Consider the following 26,777-nt stretch of genomic DNA (forward strand, 5'->3'; position numbering starts at 1 on the left):
GATAAAATGTACTACATTTAAAAGAACTTTTCAACAGAAGACACCATAAGAGAGTGAAAAGGTAAGGTACAGAGTGGAAAAAAGACATTTACAACATTTTGTAAAGAACTCATACAAATCAATGAGAAAGACAACTGTATAGGAAAATGAGCAATAGAATTGGATAGTCATATCACACAAAAAAATTATACAAATAAAATATACTAAAGGTTTTCATCATTAATAATCAGAGAAATACAAATTAAAACCACAATGAGATAACACATCTACCAGAGTGGCTACATATTTAAATTTTTCAAATTTTTGAGATAATTATAGATTCATAGGAAGCTGGAAAAATAGTGCAGAGGTCCAGTGTACCCTTCACCCAGATAACCTTGAAAAGTTATTTTAGATAATTAAATCTAATTAAATCTGATAGATAATTAAACCACAATATTAAAACCAGGAAATTGATGTTTATTATCACAAATGTGTGTGTATACTTCTCTGTCATTTTATCACATGTAGATTCACATAACTACAATCAAAGTCAAGGCACTGAATTATTTTATCACCACAAAGATCTCCCTTGTGCTATTAAACTTACACCCATCTGCCTGCCCTCTGCTATTCCTAATCCCTGGTAGCCATTAATCTGTTCTCCATCTCTATAATGTTTTCATTTTGAGAATGTTATATAAATGGAATCATACAGCATGTTACCATTTGAGATTGATATATTTTTTTTAATCATAATGCCCTTGAGGTCCATCCAAAATGTTTATATCCATAGTTTGGTCCTTTTCAAACAGACTAAATTTTTTAAAACTGACAATACCAAGTGTTGATGAGGATGTAGTGCAATAGGAACTTTGATATACTGCTAATGGGAATGTAAATAGGTACAACTACTATGAAAACATATTTGCATTTTCTACTAAAGTTGAAGTGCACCACCTGATTCAGCAATTCCACTCCTAGTAAATACTCAATAAAAATGTATGTCTGTTGTCATAAATCACAGGAATTTTTTTGGTTTCATCTCCTAAATTAAGGGAAATAAAAATAAGAATAAATAAATGGGACCTAATTAAACTTAAAAGATTTTGCGTGGCAAAGGAAACCATCGACAAAAGGAAATGACAACCTACTGAATGGGAGAACTTATTTGCAAATGGTATGACCAATAAGGGTTCGATTAAAAAATGGGCCGAAGAACTGAATAAACATTTTTCCTAGGAGGACATGGAGGTGGTTAACAGGCCCATGAAAAGATGCTCAGCATCACTAATCATAAGGGAAATGTAAATCAAAACCACAATGAAATATCACCTCACACCTGTCAGGATGGCTCTCACCTAAAAGAACACAATAACAAATGTTGGCAAGGGTTTGGAGAAAAGGGAACCCTCCTACACTGTTGGTGGGAATGTAAATTGGTGGAGCCACTGTGGTAAATAGTATGGAGGTTTCTCAAAAAACTAAAAGTAGAACTACCATGTGACCTGGTATTTCCAGTCCTGGATATATACCTGAAAAAAACAAAAAACACTAATTTAAAAAGACACTTGCACCCAATATTCATAGCAACATTATGTACAATTGCCAAAATATTGAAGCAACCTAAGTGTGCATCAAAAGATGAATGGATAGGGCTTCCCTGGTGGCGCAGTGGTTGAGAGTCTGCCTCTGATGCAGGGGATGTGGGTTCGTTCCCCAGTCCAGGAAGATCCCACATGCCACAGAGCGGCTAGGCCCGTGAGCCATGGCCGCTGGGCCTGCGCATCCGGAGCCTGTGCTCCACAACAGGAGAAGCCACAACAGTGAGAGGCCGGCGTACCGCAAAGAAAAAAAAAAAAAACAGATGAATGGATAAAGATGTGGTATACACACACACACATGCATACACACACACACACACACACACACACACACACAATGGAATACTACTCAGCCATAAAAAAAGAACAAAATTTTGCTGTTTGCAGCAAAGTGGATGGACTTGGAGGGCATTATGCTAAGTGAGTAAGTCAGAGAAAGACAAATACTGTATGATCTCATTTATGTGTGGTATCTAAAAAATACAACAAAGTAGTGAATATAACAAAAAAGAAACACACAGATATAGAGAACAAACTAGCGGTTACCAGTAGGGAGAGGGAAGGAGGGAGGGGCAATATAGGGGTGGGGTAGTAAGAAGTACAAAGTATTAGGTATATGATAAGCTACAGGATATGTTGTACATATCCAGGGAATATAGCCAATATTTTATAGTAACTATAAATGGGGTATAAACTTTAAAAATTGTGCATTACTGTATTGTATACCTGTGACATATAATATTGTATATCAACTATACTTCAATTTACAAAAAGGTAAAAAAATACGTTCACCAAATAAGTGTTCTGTAAAAACATATTTATAACAGCTATAATCTGGAAAGGGCCTGATGCTCATCAACAGTAGAATGGATTTTTGTATTTATCTTTTTTAAAAAAATTAATTAATTTTTATTTTTGACTGTGTTGGGTCTTCGTTGCTGCACATGGGCTCTCTCTAGTTGCGGTGAGCGGGGGCTGCTCTTCGTTGTGGTGTGCAGCCTTCTCATTGTGGTGGCTTCTCTTATTGTAGAACATGGGCTCTAGGCATGCAGGCTTCAGTAGTTGTGGCACGTGGGCTCAGTAGTTGTGGCTCGTGGGCTCTAGAGCACAGGCTCAGTAGTTGTGGTGCATGGTCTCTAGAGCGCAGGCTCAGTAGTTGTGGTGCACGGGCTTAGTTGCTCTGTGGCATGTGAGATCTTCCTGGATCAGGGCTCAAACCTGTGTCCCCTGCATTGGCAGGCAGATTCTTAACCACTGTGCCACCAGGGAAGTCCCTAGAATGGATTTTTTTAAATGGTGGTTTGATCATATGATAATGTACTGTAGAGCAGGGATGGACAACCTTTTTCTGTAAAGAGCTATGTAGTAAATATTTTAGGCTTTGTATGTCATACATTGACTATGGCAACTACTCAACCCTGCAGTTGTAGCATTGGAGCAGCTGTGTGCAATATGTAAACAAATGGATGTGGTTGTGTTCCAGTGAAACTATTTACAAAGACAAACTTTGGCCTTTAGGTGTGGTAGTTTGTTGACCTCTGCTGTAGAGCCACAAACTACAGATGAATCTCATAAAGATAATTTTGTGTTAAAGAAACCATACAGGGGCTTCCCTGGTGGCGCAGTGGTTGAGAGTCCGCCTCTGATGCAGGGGACATGGGTTCGTGCCCCGGTCCAGGAAGATCCCACATGCCGCGGAGTGGCTAGGCCCGTGAGCCATGGCCACTGAGCTTGCGCATCCGGAGCCTGTGCTCCACAATGGGAGAGGCCACAACAGTGAGAGGCCCGTGTACTGCAAAAAAAAAAAAAAAAGAAAGAAACCATACATTATGATTACTTTTTTATAAAATTCAAAAACAGGCAAAATGAATCTATAGAATTAAAGTCTGAGTATTGGCTGTCTTTAGGAAGAAAGACAGGGTAGTGATAGGAAGGAGCATGAAGGGTACTTCTAGGGTGCTAGTTATATCATCTTCACCCGAATGGTGGTTGCACAGGTCTGTTCACTTTTGACTACTTATTGAGATATATACCTATGATTTATGCCTTTCTCTAGTGTGTGTGTGTGTATATATATATATATATATATGTAAATTGGGGTGTGTTATACTATAATTAGTTTTAAAAGTTAAAAACAAAACAGAACCGTATTATTTGTGTTCCCATCAGAATAGAACTGTGTTTATTCATTTTTGGCATCTGATAAACATACAATAAATGTTCATTGAAGTGGGAGTTGCTAACAGCAAGCTCTGTAGCAAGATAAGGGACAATGAAGAGTAATGACTCAATTAGCTTGAAGAGCTTATTGAAGACTTTTGGGAAAGCAATTTTGGTGTGGGGGAAGTAATCATTTAAGGCATTTTCATGAAAAGAAGATAGATCCTACTTTAAAAAGCTAAGTGGATCTAATAAATGGTGTGAGCTGTCAAGTAACATTCATGTTTGAAGACAGAAGGAAAAGATTGTTTGGATAGCTGTTAAGAGCAAGATGCCACAACTATTTTGTAATGATGATGTTTAATTTGGCTCATCAGACAAATACTTTTGTCATGTCTTTTACCTCCTTACAGTGTTTATAGATGTTACTCTGTAAAGGGTCATGGACCAACTAGCACTGAGGAGTAGTGTAGATGTGATACAGGATTTATTGGGGAAAACGTACCAGAAGTAATAGAATGCAAGTAGTCCCTCAAACTCTTCCCCCCCCCCCCCACAGCTTCAGCCAGACTTCGGTAGTCTTCATGCATTATGGCCAGATGACCTTCCAGTAGAGAATGGCCTCCACCTCTGTAATGTTTTACATATATGTAGGTCAGGGCAGGGAACATCTATGTGGTTATGTAACAAAAATTAGAAAGGGGCTCTAGGGGCAGGGATGGGCCCATTTTTCCTTTGAGCTAACAGCTTAGACCTATGCAGTATCCTTGCTACTAAGCTTATAAAAGGGGTTTGGAAATGAACCTTCAGAGCCATCTAGGTTTATGTTTCATCACATGTTTCCCACTATTAGAAAAAGAGGCAGAAACTTCTTGGACTAGTGTTAAAGGTTTATTAGCTTTCTCCAGCTTCCATACCAGACCACTGGTTCTAAACAAATTTTGTCATTTACTGAATTATCTTCTAATAAATGATCGCTTATTCCAAGCTTCTCATCTTTGCTCATAGTACCTAATTTAGGATGCTTTTCCCTTTCTCTAAATTCTCATTCTAAGGAGCTGCTTTGTCCTATCTCTTCTGTGATGCCTCCCTTATGATCTCAATTCTTATACCAAATACTATCCATTTTTCATACACTGTCTAATATTATTTTTATGTGTGCATTTCTTTCCATCTAACTTGTAAATTCCTTAAGGGTAGGGAACATGAATTGGATTACTTTGTAACCTCTATAATACTCTAGTGGTCTTGTGTGTAAATGCCCAACAAATAGTTAATGATAAGAATGTATGTTCTTATAATGTATTTTAATTATAAAATAGTCATAATATTTTAGATGCCTCTTTTAGACTCTGAATATTAATTGTTATTAAGTATAATGCTAGATTCTTTATTAGAACATCATTTCTATTCGGTTGCAATCAATTCCTGTTTTTAAAACTCATTTTTTGAGATTAGTATCAATTGTTGTCTGTTTGTTACTCTATTAGCCAGTTTAGTAATTAGATTCCTCCATTCTACTTCAGCAAGAAGTTGAGAACTTTAAGAAGCTAAATCTCATTAGTAAAGAGCAGTTTGAAAACCTAACACCTGAACTTCCTTTTGAGCCAAACCAAGAAGTTCCTGTAGCACCTTCACAGGCCAGGCAAGGTATGTAAATCTCCTTTTGTGTAAGTGTCTGAATAATATTAAAGCAGGTCTAAATTGTTTTTTAAAGTTTGCTGCTTTTTTATTTGTAGAAAACATTTAGATATCTGGTAAAAGACTAGAATTTTAAAACTTAACTTTTATTTATCCTTTGGTGAACTTCAAAACATTTTAGAGACTTAAAAATACAGATTGTAGGGCTTCCAGGCTTTCTTAGGCGCAGGCTTTCTCTCTTGTTGTGGCGCATGGGCTACAGAGTGCACACGCTCATTAGTTCCAGTGCTCTGGCTCTCTAGTTGTGGTGCACAGGATCCAGAGTGCATGGGCTCTGTAGTTGCAGCATGTGGGCTCTCTAGTTGTGGTATGTGGTCTCAGTAGTTGAGGCTCATAGGCTTAGTTTTTCCGCAGCATGTAGGATCATAGCTGCCCAACCAGGGATCAAACCCGGGTCCCCTGCATTGCAAGACAGATTCTTAACCACTGGACCACCAGGAAAGTCCCCTGGTTGTCTTATTTTATATAAGTACGTTTTAACTTCTTATGTGGCATTTACGTATATGTAACAGGAGCTATTGGCCACAAAGATTTTCTGTTAGAGGCTTTATATTTTTAGCTTTTACATAATTCAGGTCTCTATTCAATTTTGAGTTAATTGTTATTTTTCTTTTTTTTCTTTTTAGTATATGATATAAGTATGGATATGGATATCCAGTGATTCCAGCACCATTTGTTGGAAAATTTATTCTTTCTCCATTGAACTGCCTTTTTAAAAATAATTTATTTATTTATTTATTTATTTATTTATTTTTGGCTGTGTTGGGTCTTCATTTCTGTGCGAGGACTTCTCTAGTTGCAGCAAGCGGGGGCCACTCTTCATCGCGGTGCACATGCCTCTCACTGTTGCGGCCTCTCTTCTTGGAGCACAGGCTCCAGACACTCAGGCTCAGTAGTTGTGGCTCACGGGCCCAGTTGCTCCGTGGCATGTGAGATCTTCCCAGACCAGGGCTCGAACCCGTGTCCCCTGCATTGGCAGGCAGATTCTCAACCACTGTGCCACCAGGGAAGCCCTGAACTGCCTTTTGATCTTTGACAGAAACCGATTAACTGTATGTGTATAGATTTTTGACTCTATATTCTGTTCATCTTGTCTCTATGTTTATCCCTTTGCCACTAGCACAACTTGATAACTATAATCTTAAAATCAGTATATGTCCTCCATCTTTTTTTTTTAAATGTCTATTCTAGTTTATTTGCCTTTTCATAAAATTGTAAAAATAGCTTATTGGTGTCTATAAAAACTCCAACTGGTATTTTGATTGGAACTTCATTGAATCTTCAGATTAGTTTAGAAAGAATTAGCATCTTAATGGAATAGAATCTTCCAATCCATGAATATTGCATACTTCTCCAGTTAAGTATTTTTTTTGTTCTTCAGTGTTTTATAGTTTTTGGTGTATTTTGTATACATTTTGTTGGCTATGTCCCTAAGTATATTATGATTTTGGTGCTGCTGTAAATGGTGCTTTAAAATTTTTATGATCCATTGTTTATTGCTAGTATGTAGAAATAGGATTGAATTTTTATATGATCCTTTGTGATGTTAATTTTATGTGTCAACTTAACTGGATCAAAGGATGTCCAGATGTCTGGTTTAACAGTACTTCTGGGTTTCTCTGTGAGGCTATTTCTGCATGAGATTAGTATCTGAATTGGTCAGCATGGTAAAGTAGTTGGCCATCCCCAGTGTGGGTGGACATCATCCAATCCATCGAGGGCCTGAATAAAACAAAAAAGTGGAGGAAGGAGGAATTTGCTCCTTTTTTGCCATCTCATTGTTTGAGCTGAGACATCTCATCTCATCTCAGACTGGTATTTATATCATTGACTCCCCTAGGTCTCAGGCCTTTGGACTCAGGCTGAATTACATCACTGGCTTTCCTAAGTCTCCAGCTTATAGATGGCAGATCATGGGACTTCTTCTCCATAACCTTGTAAGCCAATTCCTCATATTAAATCTCCTTTTCTATCCTATTGGTTCTTTTACTCTGGAGAATGCTGACTAATACAACTTTGTATTCTGTGACATCGATAAACTTACTAGTAGTAGGCCTAGTAGCTTCTTCTATAGATTCTTTGATATATTCTATATTGATGTATTTCTACACAGATAATCATGTTGGTTATGAATAGATGTAGTTCTATTTCTTTTTTATCTATGCTTTCATTTATTTTCTTCCCTTATTGCCTCAGTTGACACCTCCAACATGATAGTGAATAGAAGTTATAAGATAAGACATCCTTGCATTGTTTCTGATTTTAGGAGGAAAGCATTCAGTCTTTCACCATTAGGTATGATATTAGTTGTAGGTTTTCCATAGATGCCCTTTATTAAGTTGAGGAAGTTCCCTTTTATTTCTAGTGTGCTGAGAGATTTTAATCATGAATGGATGCTGATTTTTTGTTTTGTCTTTTTTTCTGGGTCTTTTGAAATGATTATATGGTTTGTCTTAATTGGTTTATTTATGTTGTAAATTACATTGATTTGTCTTCAAATGTTGAGCTAGTCTAAGAGTCCCAGGATAACCTCATTTGACTGTGACATAGTATCCTTTTTATACATTACTAGATTCAGTTTGATTTTTTTTGTTTTTTTTTTTTTAGAAGAATAAGGAATATCGGTTTATATTTTTATTTTCTTGGATTATCTTTGTCTGGTTTTGGTATCAGGGAATGCTGCCCTCATAAATGAATTGGTAAGCATTCCTTCCTCTTCTATATTTTGGAATAGTTTGTATACAATTGTTATTACTGATTCCTTATAGGAGTGGTAGAATTTGCCAATGAAGTCATCTGGGCCTGGAATTGTTGGAATGTTTTTAACAACAAATTAATTTTTTAAAGAGATACAGGACTATTTAGGTAATCTAGGTTTTCTTGAGTGAGCTTTTATAGTTTGTTTATAAAGAAATTGTCCATTTCATGGGTGGTTTTGGTAATATTTCCTTTTTATTCTTTTAATGTTTATGAAGTCTATAGAGATACAGGCATAACTCAGATGTGGATTTGGTTTCAGACCACCGTAATAAAGTAAATATCACAATAAAGCAAGTCCTATGAATTTTTTGGTTTCCCAGTCTGTATACAGTATGTTTACACTATACTGTAGTCTACTGAGTGTGCAATAGCATTATGGCTATAAGAAAAATGTACATACTTTCAAAGTACTTTATTGCTAAAAAATGCTAACCATCATCTGAGCCTTCAGCAAGTTGTAATCCTTTTGCTGGTAGAGGGCCTTGCCTCAGTGTTGATGGCTGCTGACTGATCGGGGTTGTGGAGGCTGAAGGTTGGGGTGGCTGTGGCCATTTCTTAAAATAAGGAACAATGAAGTTCACCAAATTGATTGACTCTTCCTTTCACAAACAGTTTCTCTGTAGCATTCAATGCTGTTTGATAGCGTTTTAGTCACAGTAGATCTTCTTTCAAAATTGGAGTCAGTCCTCTCAAACCCTGCCACTGCTTTATCAACTTAAGTTTATGTAGTATTTTAAATCCTTTGTTGTCATTTCAAAAGTCTTCACAGTGTCTTCACCAGGAATAAGTAGATCCCATCTTAAGAAACCACTTTCTTTGCTCATCCATAAGAAGGAACTCCTCATCCATTTAAGTTTTATCATGAGTTTACAGCAATTCAGTCACATCTTCAGGCTCTACTTCTAATTCTAGTTCTCTTGCTCTTCCCACAACATCTGCAGTTACTTTCTCCACTGAAGTCTTGAACCCCTCAGTGTCTTCCATGAGTGCTAGGATCAACTTCTTTCAAACTCCTACTAATGTTGATATTTTGACCTCTTCCCATGAGTCACAGTTGTTCTTAATGGCATCTAGAATGACAAATCCTTTCCAGAAGGCTTTCAGTTACTTTGCACAGATCCATCAGAGGAATCACCATCTGTGGCTGCTATAAACCTTACAAAATGTATTTCCTAAATAATAAGACTTGAAAGTGGAAATTACTCCTTGTTCCTGGGGCTGCAGAATGGATTTTGTGTTAGTAGGCATGAAAATGTTAACCTTGTCATACATCTCCATCAGAGCTCTTGGGTGACCAGTTTCATTGTCAGTGAGCAATAATATTTTGAAAGGAATCTTTTTTCTGAGCAATAGATCTCAACAGTGAGCTTAAACCCCTTGTAAACCATATTCTAAACAGATTTGCTGTCATCCAGGCTTTGTTATTCTATTTATAGACCACAGGTAGAGTAAATTTAGCACCATTCTTAAGGGGCCAAGGATTTTCCAGAATGGTAAATGAGCATTGACTTCAACTTAAAGTCACCAACTGCATGAGCCCCTAACAACAGAGTCAGCCTGTCCTTTGAAGCTTTGAAGCCCGGCATTAATTTCTCTCTAGCTATGAAAGTCCTAGATAGGTATCTTCTTTCAACAGAAGACTGTTTGATTTACTTTGAAAATCTGCTGTTCCTGCATTATCTTAGCTAGATTGCCTGGATAACTTGCTGCAACTTCTGCATCAGTACTTGCTGCTTCACCTTGCATGTTTATGTTAATGAGATATGGCTTTTTTCTTTAAACCACATGAACCAATCTCTGCTAGCTTCAGACTTTTCTTCTGCAACTTCCTCACCTCTCTCAGCCTTCATAGAATTGAGGAGAGTTAGGGCCTTGCTCTGGATTAGCTTTTGGCTTAAGGAATGTTGTGGCTGGTTTGATCTATCCAGACTTTCTTCATATTAGCTATAAGGCTGTTTCACTTTCTTATCATTCGATTAAAGTGGAGTAGCACTTTTAATTTCCTTCAAGAAATTTTCCTTTGCATTCACAACTTGACTAACTGTTTGGCATGAGAGGCCTAGCTTTTGGCTTTTCTCTGCTTTCAACATGCCTTGCTCACTAAGCTTAATCATTTCTAGCTGAGAGACGCGTGACTCTTCCTTTCACTTGAACACTTAGAAGCCTTTGTGGATTATTAATTAGCCTAATTTCAATATTTTTGTGTCTCTGGGAATAGGGAGCCCCAGGGAGAGGGAAAGAGATGAAGGAACAGTTGGTTGATGGAGCAGTTAGAATATACACATTATCAATTGTTTACTGTCTTATATGGGTTTTGTTCATGGTACCCCCCAAATAATTACAATAGTAGCATCAGAGATAACTGGTCACAGATTACTGTAACAAATATAATAATGGAGAAGTTTGAAATATTGTGATAATTACCAAAATGTAACACATTACCAAAATGTGACAGAGACATGAATGAGCAAATGCTGTTGGAAAATGGCACCAATAGATTTGCTGAATGTAAAGTTGCCATAAACCTTTAATCTGTAGGGAATTCCCTGGCGATCTAGTGGTTAGGATTCTACGCTTCCACTGCAGGGGGCACAGTTTTGATCCCTGGTCAGGGAACTAAGATCCCACATGCCACGTGCCCAAAAAACAACAACAACAACAACAAAACACCTTTCTCTTTGTAAAAACAAAACCAAAAACGCAGTGTCTTCGAATCGCAATAAAGCAAAGCACAATAAAACAAGGTATCTCAGTAACTCTTCTTTCACTCCTGATATTTGTAATTTGTGCTCCCTTTCTTTTTTTTTCCTGATCAATCTGGCTGGAGCTATATCAGTTGATCGATTTGATAAATTTTCTCTTTTTAAAATTGTATTTATTTATTTTTATCTTTGGCTGTGTTGGGTCTTCGTTGCTGCACGTGGGCTTGCTCTAGCTGCGGTGAGCAGGGGCTACTCTTCGTTGCGGTGCATGGGCTTCTCATTATGGTGGCTTCTGTGCATGGGGTCTAGGCATATGGGCTTCACAGTTGTGGCTCGTGGGCTCTAGAGCACAGGCTCAGTAGTTGTGGTGCATGGGCTTAGTTGCTCTGCGGCATGTGGGATAGTCCCAGACCACGGCTCAAACCCATGTCCCCTGCATTGGCAGGCAGATTCTTAACTACTGAGCCACCAGGGAAGTTCCCTGATACATTTTCTAAAGAAGATTTGTTTTCATTGATCTACTTTATTATTTCTCCTAGTAGTATTATTTTCTGCTCTAATTTTTATTTTTCCTTTATTTTTTTCTCCTGGTTTGGGTTTATTTTGCTCCTCCTTTTCTGGTTTCATAAGGTAGAAGCTTAGATAATTTATTTGAGAACTTTCTTCTTTTCTATTATAAGAATTTATTGCTACAAATTTCCTTTTAAGCACTATTTTAGGTGCATCTCACAAATTTCAATGTATTGTTTTTTCATTTTTATTCAATTCTAAATATTTTCTAATTTCTTTGTATTTTTCTTTGACCCATCAGTTATTTGGAAGTGATTTTGTTTAATTTCTAAATATTTGGGTATTTGCCTGATATGTTATTTTTTTAAAAATATTTATTTATTTAGTCTGCACTGGGTCCTAGTTGTGGCACTCGGGATCTTCGCTGTGGCATGTGGGCTTCTTAGTTGAGGCATGCAAACTCTTAGTTGGGGCATGCGCACTTCTTAGTTTGGCATGCGAACTCTTTAGCTGTGGCATGCATGCAGGATATAGTTCCCTGATCAGGGATCGAACCCGGACCCCCTGCACTGGGAGCACAGTGTCGTACCCACTGGACCACCAGGGAAGTCCCCCTGATATCTTATTTTTTAAGAGGGAAGTTTACATTAGTCATTTGAGACTTTTCTAATATAAGCATTTAATCCTATATGCTTTCCTTTAAGCACTATTTTAACTTTATTTCACATATTTGGTGTGTTGTGTTTTAATTTTCATTCTTTTCAAAGTATTCTCTAATTCCTCTTGAAACTTCCTCTTTGATCCATGAACATTTTGAACATGTTGTTTAATTTTCAAGTGATTGGAAATTTTCCTATTATATTTTTGTTATTGGTCTTATTGATATATAGTTTCATTCCATTATGGTCAGAGAACATACTTTGCATGATTCAGTTCTTTTAAGTTTGTCACGGTCTAATTTATGACACACAGTATGGTCTGTCTTAGTGAATGTTCCATGTGCATTGACAAGAATATTTATTCTGCTGTTTATGAGTGGAGTGATCTATAAATTCTTATTAGAGTCAGTTAGTTGATGGTGTTTGTAAGTTCTATTCCCTTGCTGATTTTTTTTTGGCGACTAGCTCTATTAGTGAGAGAAAAGTATTGAAGCCTCCAACTGTAATTGCATATTTGTCTGTTTTTCCTTTAATTTCTGTCAGTTTTTTCTTCATTTACTTTGAAGCTCTTTTTACTAGGTGTACTACGCCCTTAGGTTTATTGTGTCTTCTTAGGAGTTGACATTTATATCAGTTTATACTGCCTTCTTTATTCCTGGTCATTTTATTTGCTCTGAAATCTCATTTATCTGATTTTGATATAGCCATTCCAGCTTTTTCTTGATTACTCTCTATATGGTATGTGGTGTGTCTTTTTTCATCTCTACTTTTAAGCTACTTATTTCATATTTGAAGTGAGCTTGTTATAGACAGCATATAGACTGGTCTTTTTTAAAAATTTAGTCTGACAATCTGTCTTTTAATTGGTGTGTTAGATTGTTTACATTTAATGTAATTATTGCTATGTTTGGATTTAGATTTTGTTTCTTTGTTTCCCTTTCTCTGCCCTGTTTGGGTTACAGTTGACCCTTGAACATCTAGGGGGTTATGGGTGCTGACCCCCCCACATAGTCAAAAATACACGTACTGCTATCTCTCCCTCAAAAACAAAGCTAAATGATTCACCCAAGGATAAGAAGCTGAAACAGTTTGAATAGAATCAGGACTCAAACCCTAGTTCTTTTGATTCTACATACTGTGATCTCTAATTGAACACAAACTTTTCCCACACTTAGTTAATTTAAAGATCTTTAAAATGAAAATACATGTCCTATATTTATTGAAAAATAAAACTGCTTATAAGCTGACCTGCGAAATTTAACCCCATGTTGTTCAAGGGAAAACTGTATATGTAATTTTTTTTAATTACATTTTAATTTATCTGGGGTGAGTTTGGCCATATATACCTTTTTTGTGTAATTATTTTTTTAGTAGTTCCTCTAGGGATTAGGTTGCTCTAGATACACTTAACTTTTCATTTTATTTAGAATCAATATTTTACTACTTCAATAGGAATGTAGAAATTTCACTTCCATATAAGTTTCTTTGTGTTATAGTCTTGAAAATAAATTGAAAATCCTATCAGTGTTACATTTTTTACTTTTAACTATCAAGTATGTTTTAAAGAACTTAAAAGGATAATAGTCTATTATCTATATTATACTTTTACCATTCTCTTGCTCTTCCTGTATTTATGATGTTCCGAGTTTCTTTCTGATATCCTTTTCTTCTGTTTGAAGTACTTTCTTTAGCAATTCTTTGAGAGAAATTCTGCTGACTATGATTTATTTACCTTAGTTTTCCTTCATCTGATGATGGTGTGTTTATTTCACCTTCATTCCCAAAGGTTGTTTCCTTCGTTATAGAATTCTGGAATGACAGTTCTTTTCTTTCAGCACTTAAAACGGTCAGGCCAGGGCTTCCCTGGTGGCGCAGTGGTTGAGAGTCTGCCTGCCGATGCAGGGGACACGGGTTCGTGTCCCGGTCTGGGAGGATCCCACATGCCGCGGGGCGGCTGGGCCCGTGAGCCATGGCCGCTGAGCCTGCGCGTCCGGAGCCTGTGCTCTGCAACGGGAGAGGCCACAATGAGAGGCCCGCCTAGAACTAAATAAATAAATTAAAATTTAAAAACTGTCAGGCCACTTCTTTCTGTCCTCCATAGTTTCTGATTTAAACATTTTGTAGTAATTCAGATTGTTCCCTTACTTGAATTGAGTTCTTTTTCTCTAGCTACTTTCAATAATTTTTATTTGTCTTAAGTTTTTAGCAATTAGAGTGTGATGTGTCTGACCATGGATTTCTCTGGATTAATCCTTGATGGGGTTCTCTCTGTTTCTTGAATGTGTAGGTTCATGCCTTTAGCCAAACTAGGGAAGTTTTAAACTATTATCTTTTCAAAAATTTTTTTGGTTCTGCATTTTCTCTCCTCTCAAGGACGTATTGTTGTTCCACAGGTTCCTGAGGCTTGAATAGTTTTTTCCAATTGTTTTTTGCTCTGTCGTTCAGGTTGGATAAATGCTATTGATTCTGGCTGATTTTACTATTTCTCCTTATCACCTGTTGGAAGAAGTTTAATTGTGATTGTCTTGATGTGATTTTCTTCCAGGCTTATTGAGTTTTTTATCTACCTGTTTACATATTTTTAATCAAATTTGGAAAAAAATGTGAGCCATATTTTAAATTAACATTTTAAATTTTAAAAATTAATAATTTTTAATGTACTTTTAAATCTTTCCTTTAAGACTCCAGTTACATGTATATTAAGCTACTTGAAGTCACATAGCTCACTAATGCCCTCTTCTTTTTTTTCAGTCTTTTTTTCCCTCTGTATTTTGTTTTGGGCAATTTCTATTCCTATGCTTTCAGGTTAATTAGTCGTTTATTCTGCAGTGTCTAATCTATTTTTAAACCCATCTGATGTATTTTTGAAAAATCTCAGCTGTTGTATTTTTCTTCTCTAGAAGTTAGATTGGATTCTTTTTTTTATTGTTTTTATCTCTCTTTGATGTGTTCTTTACCTTATTGAATACATGAAATATAGTTATAACGACTTTTTGCAGGCAAAGTGTAAATCCAGTTTCAGTGGTTGGCAAATTTATTACCCATAGGCCAAAACTGGCCTACCATGGTCTAATCTGGCCATACCCTTCATTTACATATAGTCTGTTAGCTGTGCTACAATGGCAGGGTTGAGTAGTTTTAACAGAGACTTTATGACCTGAAAAGTGAAAAAAAATTACTATCTGGCATTTACAGAAAAAAATTTGCTAAGTCCTGCTTCAGTGACATTTTATTTACATAAAAAAAAAGGATGTCAGTCCTCGTGTAGCATTTTTTATTATCAGCCTTCGGTGAACACCAACAGCATAATATTAAGTTCTGTTTTTATAAAGGCAATTCCTGTCTATAAAGACAATGGGGACTGTGTATGGTCCAGGTATGTAGATGTGCAATGATTTGGTGGAATAAAATTTGGAAAATCTTAAGTAGCCACATCCCCCTCAGTCCAGTGGTTCTTAAACTTTGGCAAGTATCAGATTCACCTGGAAAGCTTTTTAAATCAAGGAACTCTGTACCCAGAGTTCCTTGATGTAATAAGTTGAGGTAAGACCTGAGAATATGCATTTTTAACAAGTTCCCAGATTATCCTGATACCACTGGTTGGGACTACACTTTGAAAATTAGTGCTTTAGCCTAATCCTCTGAAATATCAGTCTTCTCTGATGAACTTTCAGCAGAAACTGTATGGTAGTCAATCACAATTGAGGTTCCCTGAAGACCAGATGGCCTGGTCTTTTGTGTTTTAAAGCTTTTTTGAGGTATAATTTACATAAAATTAACTCACTTTAAGTGTATAATTTCATTAATTTCAGTAGATTTGTATAGTTGTACACCATTGCCACAATTCAGTTTTTAAATTCCATCACAATAAAAGTTCCCCCATGATCATTTGCAGTCAATTTTAGCACTGTTTCAGTCTGAGGTAACCAGTGACCAGCTTTCTGTCTGTATGTTTTTGCACTTCCTAGAAATTTCATGTAAATGGGATCATATGATATGTAGTCAATGTGTCTGGCTTCTTTCAATTAATATAATATTTTTGAGATTAATCTATGTTGTTGCTTATATTTGTTTGTTTGTTATTTTGTGGTATGCGGGCCTCTTACTGTTGTGGCCTCTCCCATTGCGGAGCACAGGCTCTGGACGCGCAGGCCCAGCGGCCATGGCTAACGGGCCCAGCCGCTCGGCGGCATGTGGGATCCTCCCGCACCGGGGCACGAACCCGCATCCCCTGCATCAGCAGGTGGACTCCCAACCACTGCGCCACGAGGGAAGCCCTGTTGCTTATATTTGTACTTCACTCCTTTTTTGTGAGGTAGTGTTCTATAGCATGGACATACTTCATTTTGTTTATCCATTTGGAAGTTGATGTATATTTGGATTTTTTTGGTTTTGGTTTTGGCTATTATGAAAAATGCTATTTTGAACATTTATGTACAAGAGATGACCCATGATTTTGATAAAAAGAAGTTATAATATCTAGATGATATTCATGTATCATCCCAGGCTTATATTTGATAAAAAACAACTTTAGGGACTTCCCTGGTGGCGCAGTGGTTAAGACTCTGTGCTCCCAATGCAGGGATCCCAGTTTCCATCCCTGATCTGGTAACTAGATCCCACATTCATGCCACAACTAAGAGTTCACATGCCACAACTAAGTGTTCATATGCCACAACTAAGGAGCCTCTTTATAGCAACATCCCACATCAGAGTGGTACATTTGTTACAATTGATGAGCCTACACTAACACATTGTAGTCACCAAAAGTCCATAGTTCCATTAGTGTTTACTCCTGGTGTACATTCTACAGGTTTGGATAAATGTATAATGAGATGTAGCCATCATTATAGTATCAAACATAGTATTTTCACAGCCCTAAAAATCCTCTGTGTTCCACCTGTTCATCTTTCCCTCCCCTCAACCCCTAGAAACAACTGGTCTTTTTATCATCTCCGTAGTTTTCCTTTTCCAGAACATTGAATAGTTGGAATCACCCAGTGTGTAGCCTTTTCAGATTGGATCCCTTCACTTAGTAATAGGCTTTTTAAGGTTCCTTCATGTCTTTTCATGGCTTGATAGCTCGTTTCTTTTTACCACTGAATAATGTTCCATCATCTGGGTATGTGACAGTTTATTTATCCGTTCACTTACTGAAGGATATCCCGGTAGCTTCCAAGTTTTGGCAATTATGAATAAAGCTGCTTTAAACATCCATGAGCAGGTTTTGTGTGGATATAAGTTTTCAGCTCCTTTGGGCAAGTATCAAGGAGGGCAACTGCTAGATTATATGGTAAGAGTATGTTTAGTTTTGTAAGAAACTTCCAAACTGTCTTCCAAGGTGGCCGTACCATTTTGCATTCCTGCCACCAATGAATGAGAGTTCCTGTTACTCCACCTTCTCACCAGCATTTATTAGTGTTTTCAGTGTTCTGGATTTTGGCCAGTCTGATAGATTAGTAGTAGAATCTCATTGTTGTCTTACTTTGCAATTCCCTGATGATATCTGATGTGGAGTATCTTCATGTGTTATTTGCCATTTGTATTTCTTCTTTGGTGAAGTGTCTGTTAGGCCTTTGGCCCATTTTCTAATCAGGTTTTGTTTTGTTTTTTTAATTGATGAGTTTTAAAAGTTCTTTGTATATCTCGGATAATAGTCCTTTATCAGATGTGTCTTTTGCAAATACTTTCTGCCATTCTGTGGCTTGTCTTTTCGTTCTCTTGACAGTGTTGTTCGCAAAGTGTAAGGTTTTCATTTTAATGAAGTCAGTATATCAGTTATTTCTTTCATGGCTCGTGAAATCTCTCCTCAACGTTTTACCAAATGCTTTTAGCAACTACTGATGAATATCCCCCTGGTCCTCTATTTCATTAGAGTTGCAAAATATTCACCTTCCAATTCTGTTATTTCTTCTGTATTTCTTAACCTAGAATTCTATAAGGAAGACTTTTTTTTAAATCAACTATTTGTTTACTCTGGAATTCAATTTTTACAAGAAAGGAAGGATAAATTCTTGTTTATTTCTTTGTATTCAATTTATCATTTTCAGAATAATGAGTTGGTTCCATAGCAACCCAGAGATATGATTAAGTTTTAAAGTGTCATTATGAACTCTCATGGGGTTTATTTATTTGAAGTGCTTATTCCAGTTCAGTCACTGTTTTCACTGTTGATGTCCCCTAAAGTTTGCTGCTATGTTTTCATGAACTATGCTAATATTTTCATTGTTAACTTCATTGCTTTCTGGCTCAAGATTTCCTAGGCTCGTATAATACTTTGTGCTTCAGACTGTTTGTTTGTTTTTTAAGGAGACTGGATCAGTGGGAAATGGAATTTAGAGACCATAATCTAGATGCTAGGAAGCTTACTTTCTGGGTTGTTACTGCTCCTAGATCTTTGAATATTTCTTTTACAAGGGCACTGGATTTACCATATTTTTCATTGTATGCTCCTACTTTTAACTCACGAGATTGTATATCTTTTTGCTATACAGAAAAGCAGCATTAACACAATTCAGTTAAGTTTATCAGTCATTGGGTGGGGATATACTTTTTTCTAGTCACAATTGTACAGCCTGGTATACATACGTTAGATTTTGGCCCTTGCTTTCAGGGAAGCACTGAGATTTACTGTTAGCATTTAATGGAATGATATGTAAGAAAATAAATTTTAATTTAATGAATCTAAAAATAAATGGATAAAATGCAGAGGTGGTACAAAAAAAGAATTGATTAATTCTGTTGGCAGAAGATGTTTAAGGAATGCTATGCATTCCCAGGGAAGGTAACATGCTGGGTATTAAAGGAAGGATATGAGTCTAACTGGGTATAAAAAGATGAAGGAAAGGGACTTTTAGATAGAGGAAAAAGCGTATGAAAAGATATGAAGCCAGAAAAGAGGAGCAACAAGTAGATTGCTATTTGGGGCACCAAGATTGAAGTGGAGAATGACAACAGATGAGGCAAAATCAGGAAAGTATTATATGCCATGATAAAGAGCCTATACTTCTCCTATAGGCAACAGGGAAATGCTGAAAATTTTTAAGTAGAAATGTGAAATGACCTAATTTGCTCCTCAGAATAATCATTCTGGCAACAGTAAAGAAAATGGATTAGGAGGGAAAATGTCAAGACAGAGAGACTAGGTCTTAGAGTGGTAAGTTCACAAACTTGCCTCTAGAATAGTACTTGGCATATAGTAGTAGGTACTCAATAATATCGTCAAGTGAACAAAAGGTTATTCTATGAATCAAAAGAAGTTGGTAAGTCTGAAGAAAAACCACATAGAAATAGAGCCTGCATTTTTGACAATACTACTTGATTCATCTGCTTGCTTACTTAGTATTTTATCTTAAGATTTTCACAAACTAAGTAAAACAACCCAATAGAAGAATAGTCAAAAGGATATAAATGGCAAGCTCACGAAAGGGAAAACTGAATGATGACTATATGAAAATATGCTCAACTTCTCTAATAACCAAAGAAATGCAAATACCTTTTAAATCCCATGAGGTGGAAAAATATTTAAAAGTTTACACAAAACCCAGCCTTGACAGGATGTTAAATTGTTGGGACATTTACATGCTGCTGCTGGAAGTATAAATTGGTGAAACTACTGTGGAAAGCAGGTTGACAATCAGTATTTAGTAAGTCGGAAGATGCACATGCCATTTGACTCAGCATTTCCATTTCAGATATAAACCCTAGAGGAATGCTCACACCTGTGTAAAGATACATGTTCAGCAATGTTCATTGCAGCATTATTGATTATACCAAAGCTTTGAAAGTAACACAGATGTCTTCAGGAGAATGAATTAATTTTGATATGTGTATAACAGCATGATATTCTGCAGTGAAAATGAATAAGCCAAAGCTATATGAATAGACCTGAATAATTGTCACAAACAAAATACTGACTGAAAAAGCCTGCAAAATGATAATATAGTGGGATGCCACTTATATAAAGTTAATTATGCAAAATAATATTATTATATATACAATAATAGATAAAAATACCAAATTTAAGAGCCTGGTTATCTCAGAGGAGGAAAAGCAAAATGGGATTAGGAAAGGTTACACAGTGGTCTTTAGCATACTTTTCTTTAAAAAAAAGTCAGAAATAAAGCAAAATTAAAATTTAGTAGGGTAGGTGATGTGTAGACAAGTGGTTTTAAAAAATTTTCTTATATATTTGAAATATTTCTGATGAAAAAAATCCTCTGAGAATAGAGAATTTCAGAATTATCCTTGTTCCCAAAGTAAAATATTTTTCTAGCACCTAAATCCTTTTAACAGCTTTTTATTTTGCAGATTTGACCGATGAATTAGCTCAGAAGTTGTTAGATGTTTCAGAAATGTCTTCAGCAACAATGGCCCGTTCATTACCCACAGCAGTTCCAGAATCTCCTAGAATTTATCCTTCAAGGACACCCAAAACACCTCGAACACCTAGATTACAGGATCCAAACAAAACACCAAGATTTTATCCTGTTGTTAAAGAACCCAAAGCCATTGATGTAAAGGTACACAAAACGCCAGGAATATAAATCCTGCCGTTTGTATACTTCAACATTACAAAATGATACTTTTTTAGTTTCTATCACAATAAAAACAATGTATATTTTAGACTGCAAGAATTCATTAAAAAATGATATTTTACCATAGCGATGTCTTCTCAGGTTAAGGAATAACTTCTTTACAATGGGTAGTGTTAATTAAAGACGATCACAAGGTGTAATGAGGAATCATTCTAAGTTGTAATTTTTTTAATCCTTGTGTTGAAAACTAGCAAAGGGTCTTGTGAAGTTTTGTAACTTGTATATGACATATTTGAGTTTTGTGACTTCAATATGATTCCATAATGTGTCATCCACCATATGAAAATGTTTGAGTTGGTTTACAGTCAGAGAGTGTTTTTAATTTACTTGTGAGGTTCACACTACTGAAGGTAATTGCAATGTTTGACTTCTTTCTCCTTAGAGTCCAAGAAAGAGAAAAACAAGACATAGTACAAATCCCCCTCTAGAGTGTCATGTTGGTTGGGTAATGGATTCCAGAGATCACGGGCCAAGAACATCCTCTGTCAGGTACTGTATTTGTCAAACATTGCTTTGTTCTTGATTTTAAATTTGTTGAAAACAGTTACTAATTAGATATTTGGGAACATTTACGAATTAATATGTTAGCAAATTAATAGAACAACAAAATAGTAAAAAGAAGCCAAAGAAGGGGAAATAAGTGGGACAGTTTTACAATAAGTATATTAAGGAATAATTCAGTAGGACAGGGTTTTTTTTGCCTTTTAAAGTAATTTTCACAAATGTGTACTCTTTGATTAAAAATATTTAGGTCTATTAAAGTTATTACCTTTGGAAAGATTCCAGATTTTTCATAGCATAGTAGGTTCTTAGTGAGTTAATGTGCTAAACAATCTACTCAAAACTACGTAAAGGATATGGAAATAAAACACATTAATATTTTGGAATTTTTCCTTTGGGGGGAAATCATTTAGATTAGCTGGTTATTAGCAGTAAGTGGTTTGTCTTTTAGTTTTTAATTTAAAAAAGAAAGACTATTATTTACCTCAAAAGAGATGACAGAGCAAACCTTTTACAGTGCCAGTTAAGTGCATTATAAAAGTATGGTTATGTTTTGTCCTATAGAGTGGATGCAGAGGTGATTTTACTAATTGCTTTGTGTTACTTGAAGACCTGTCTTGTGTTTTTATAGATATTTTCAGAATAATTATCTGATCAGCTTTCTAATTGGAAAATGAACTTTAGGAAAAAGTATTTTTTGACTGGTTAAGGGAAGGATTAGTTAGTTTCATTCAAACAAAAGCTAGAGAGTGTATCATGATCTGAAAATCTCCAAGTATGTCTTTCCAGGGATGTTAATTTGTTTCTTTTACATTTTGTTCTCATTAGATATATTTTCCTTAAAAGATAAAATGTGTATATGTTCTTGTACACCTATTGTATACAAATAGTTATTTTGTATTCTAAGTCATTTTGAGAGTTTGTTTCTTTTATTTATTTATTTTTATCAGAGAAGTATATTTAGGGATCAGTAGATAATGGTGAAAAGTGTTGCACTGATATGTAGCAGGGAACAAGGCAGGTACAATCCCTGCCTTTCTGGAGCTTAATTCAGAGATGACAGGCAAGTATGTAGTTACAATAATGAGGGGTGAATTTTGTTCACCAGCTTGTCTTTTAGAGGAGTTGTAGCTACACAGCAGACTTGAGTGGGAGGTACACAGAGCTCCCCATACCCTCTGCATACCCTGCCTCCCCAACTGTAAGCAGTCATATCTTTGACCATCTATATTAATGTCAGTGCTGGCAGTATCTTATATTCTGTTTGTCTCATCTGTTCTTTGTTCTTTTCTCCTAGTTTCTTTTGGATCAGCTTAGTTTTTGTAATGATTCTATTTTATCTTTACTATTGTCTTCTTGTTGTACCTCTTATTTTTTTTTTTTTTTTTTTTTTTTGTGGTACGCGGGCCTCTCACTGTTGTGGCCTCTCCCGTTGCGGAGCACAGGCTCCGGACGCGCAGGCCCAGCGGCCATGGCTCACGGGCCCAGCCGCTCCGCGGCATGTGGGATCTTCCCGGACCGGGGCACGAACCCGTGTCCCCTGCATCGGCAGGCGGATTCTCAACCACTGCGCCACCAGGGAAGCCCTGTACCTCTTATTTTTTACTGGTCTTCTAGGGTTTATAATATACATTTTAAAATATAATCTATTTTCAAGTAATATATCATTACACGTATCGGATAAGAACCTTACTGCAGTAAAGTTCCTTTTCCTACCACCCTTTCTGCTATATTTTGTTATTATTTTTCTTTAGACAATTATCTTTTAAAACAATTAACATGAAAAAAAGGAATTGTAAATGTATTCTCATTTTTACCATTTGCAATGCTCTTCATTTCTTAAACATTTCTTGAGCAGGTCTATTGGCAATGAATTCTGTTAGCTTTTGTTTATCAGGAAAAGATTTTTTTTTTCATTTTGAAAGATATTTTCATTGAGCATAGAATTCTATTATGGATCTAGGTATGAATTCAAATTCATAGCTCATTCTGTTTGTAATGAATTTTAAGCATCAAAAGTGATATGCTTTAGTGAAATAGTTTTCAAACTTTTTTGTCTAAGGACCTCTTTATCCTTTTAGTTATTGAGGACCTCAAAGAGCTTTTGTTTATGGGAGTTATATAATTTAAAAATAAAAAATTAGGGCTTCCCTGGTGGCGCAGTGGTTGAGAGTCCGCCTGCCGATGCAGGGGACACGGGTTCGTGCCCCAGTCCGGGAAGATCCCACGTGCCGCGGAGCAGCTGGGCCCGTGAGCCATGGCCGCTGGGCCTGCGCGTCCGGAGCCTGTGCTCCGCAACGGGAGAGGCCACAACAGTGAGAGGCCCACGTAACGCAAAAAAATAAAAAAAATAAAAATTAAAAATTAAACTGAATTGAGTTTAAAAGTAAAACTGAAAACAATTAAATATTCATTTAAAATAACAATAGTCAACATATTACATATTAACATAAATGACATTTTTATGAAATATTACATTTCTCAAAACAAAAAATTCTTGAATAGAGTGGCATTGTTTTAAAGTTTTGCATATTTGTTTAATGTTTTCACTTTATATGAGATAACTGGATTCTCATGTTTCTATATTCAATCTTATAATTTGTTTTTTTATTGTTGAAGTAGAGGAATAAAATCCAAGAAAGGGAGGAGTATTTTAATAGCCTTTTCAGATAATTGTAGTTATTCTTCTTTGATATTATACCAAAGCTGAACAAGTGGTAATGTTTTAAAAGTTAGTTGCAGTGTAGAATCTAAACCATATGTAAGTGACCTTCTTCTAATCAGTGAATTTTTCATACTCTGTTACATTAAAAGCCATTGGACTTCTTCCACTTTGAATGGCTCTTTTTGTTTATGCATGCATTTGTAACATCATGAATTGGTCATTTGGAAAAATTGATTAACTGAGTTATGCGGACTTTTAAATGATGACACATCTCAGAATAAAATTTAAAAAAATTACATTAAAAAAATAACCACTAAGGAGAGTAATGTCAGGAAGATGGCAGAATGGGAAGGAACAGGAATCTGTCTCACCACTTAGACAACAACTGTATCAGCAGAAACTGTCTGCATTGACTATTTTGGAACTCTACAGTCTATCTGAACACTTAAAGCTTCCAGGGGAAAGCATGTCTGATAAATTGTTAATATTCGTTGATGTCAGCCTTTCGTGTAGTAGCGGCCATCTCCCACTGCCCCAGCCCTGTGACAGGCATTTGGGAAGATGGCAATCCACACCTCTGGTGTGGCTTGCTGGATCCAAAGTAGGCAATAAGGACCTTGTCCTCCAAATATTGGAGTTCTGTGTTGACTGCTAACTGCCTCTGGTCAACAAGGTACAGACACAGAGTCTGATAGCCATTGTTTCATCCCCACTGTCTGAGTGTCCTTTTTCTTTCTTTCTTTTTTTCAAAAACAACCACTAATAGAGGGAAATTTAGAAAATTACCACCCATACCCAAGGAAAGATGTGGAAAAAAACCTAAGGAGACTTTAAGCTTTTACCTCAGGCTTATCCAGGCACAGAAGCAGCCTATAATAGCTGAAAAAAACCCAGCAAATCTTGGGGAAGAGGGAGAATTTGATTTCCAGAGTTACCACTTTATAAGATTCAAATCTTCATTGTTCAACAAAAAGATCACAGGGCTTACAAAGAAATAAGAAAGTATTGAAGGAACAAAATTAATTGACAGAAAATGTACCTGATGAAGCCTGGGTTCCATTCTTTCAAAACGAAGTCTTTAAAACAGCTGTTTTAAGGATAGTCAAAGAGCTAAATAAAGGAAGATATAGACAAAGATAGCAAAACAATGCATGAAGAAAACAACATCATCAATAGAGATAGAAATTATGCAAAGGAACCAGAAAGGAATTCTGGAGCTGAAAATACAATAACTAAAATGAAAAATACACCAGAAGGTTCAAAAGCAGATTTCATCAAACAGAAGAAAGAGGAAAGAATCAGTAGACTTAAAGATGGAACAATTTGAATTATCAAGTCTGAGGAACAGAAAGAAAGAAGAAAAAACTAGCAGTGTCTAAGGGATCTGTAGGACACATGAACTAGCCCAATACACACATTGTGGGAATCTCAGAAGGAAAAGAGGAAAAAGGGGGCAGGAAGAATATTTGAAAGAATAGTGTCTCCCAATTTGATGAAATACATGAATTTACAAATCTAATACGCTTAATGAACTTGAAGTAGGATAAACCCAAAGAGACTCACATTAAGACACTTATCAAACTGTTGAAAACCAAAAACAAAGAGAGAATCCGGAAAGCAGCAGGAGAGAAGAGACTCATCACATACACGAGGTCCTTAGTAAATGTATCAGGCAGTTTCTCAGAGGCCAGAAGTCAGTAGACTGATATATTCAAAGTGCTGGGGGGAAAAACCCCATCCACTGAGAATTCCTTATCTGACAAAACTGCCCTTCAAAATCGAGGGAGACATTCAGAGATAAACAAAGCTTGAGGGAAAAGAAAAGGAAACAAAAGACATATTGAATTAGAAAGAAGAAATAAAACTGTCTTTGTTCACAGATGACATGATTGTATATGTAAAAAGTCATAAATAATTAACAAAAACTCCTGGAACTAATAAGCAATTACATCAAGGTTTCAGGATATATGGTTAATATACAAAAGTCAATCACTTCCCTATATAACAACAATGAAATAGTAGAATTTGAAATTAATTAAGCTGTTGGACTTCCCTAGTAGCACAGTGGTTAAGAATCTGCCTGCCAATGCAGGGGACACAGGTTCAAGCCCTGGTCTGGGAAGATTCCACATGTCACAGAGCAACTAAGCCTGCGTGCCACAACTACTGAGCCTGTGCTCTAGAGCTTGTGAGCCATAACTACTGAGCCTGTGTACCACAACTACTGAGCCCCTGTGCCACAAATACTGAAGCCTGTGCCCCTAGAGCCCCATGCTCTGCAACAAAGAGAAGCCAATGCAGTGAGAAGCCCATGCACCACAACAGAGTAGCACCTGCTCGCCGCAACTAGAGAAAGCCCGCATGCAGCAATGTAGACCCAATGCAGCCAAAAATAAATAAATAAAATTTTTAAAAAGAACAAAATACTATTTACATTATCACCCCCCCCCAAAAAAATAGGTATAAATCTAACAAAATATGTACAGGATCTGTATGAGGAAAACTGCAAAACTCTGATGAAGGGAGTAAAAAAATTAAATAAATGGAGATAAACTCCATGTTCATGGATAGAAGACTCAATACTGTCAAGATGTCAGTTCATCCCAACTTGATCTACATATTCCGTACAATTCCAATAAAAAATCCACATAGAAATAGATCCACATAAATATAGTCAAATGGTCTTTGACAAAGGAGCAAAGATAATCTTTATAACTAATGGTGCTGGCACAATTGGACATTCACATGCAAAAATTAAGTCTAGACATAGATCTTACACCCTTCACAAAAGATAACTCAAAGTGGATCACAGACCTAAACGTAAAACACAAAACTATAAAAGTCCTAGAAGATAACAGGAGAAAATCTACCTGATCTTGGATTGGGTGGTGACTTTTTAGATATGACACCAAAAGCAAAATTTGAGAAGGGAGAAATCA

At 36.3% G+C, this 26,777-nt stretch overlaps 1 protein-coding gene across 8 annotated transcripts in view; it reads left to right on the top strand.

Annotated features, from left to right (window-relative positions):
* Window positions 1-26,777, top strand: part of LARP1B (La ribonucleoprotein 1B) — a 116,955-nt gene that overhangs the window by 71,403 nt on the left and 18,775 nt on the right. For 5 of the 8 annotated variants that reach the window (XM_067036645.1, XM_067036644.1, XM_067036643.1 and 2 more), the window contains exons 12-14: window positions 5,270-5,393; window positions 20,386-20,597; window positions 21,055-21,161. In XM_067036645.1, coding sequence (XP_066892746.1) covers window positions 5,270-5,393; window positions 20,386-20,597; window positions 21,055-21,161 — 443 coding nt within the window. Of the gene's footprint in view, window positions 1-5,269; window positions 5,394-20,385; window positions 20,598-21,054; window positions 21,162-26,777 lie in introns of those variants that run through there. The other 3 variants (XR_010841150.1, XR_010841151.1, XM_067036650.1) reach the window with 3 other exon arrangements.

Source organism: Kogia breviceps, chromosome 6, assembly GCF_026419965.1.
Source record: "Kogia breviceps isolate mKogBre1 chromosome 6, mKogBre1 haplotype 1, whole genome shotgun sequence".
Classification (NCBI taxonomy): Eukaryota; Metazoa; Chordata; class Mammalia; order Artiodactyla; family Physeteridae; genus Kogia; species Kogia breviceps.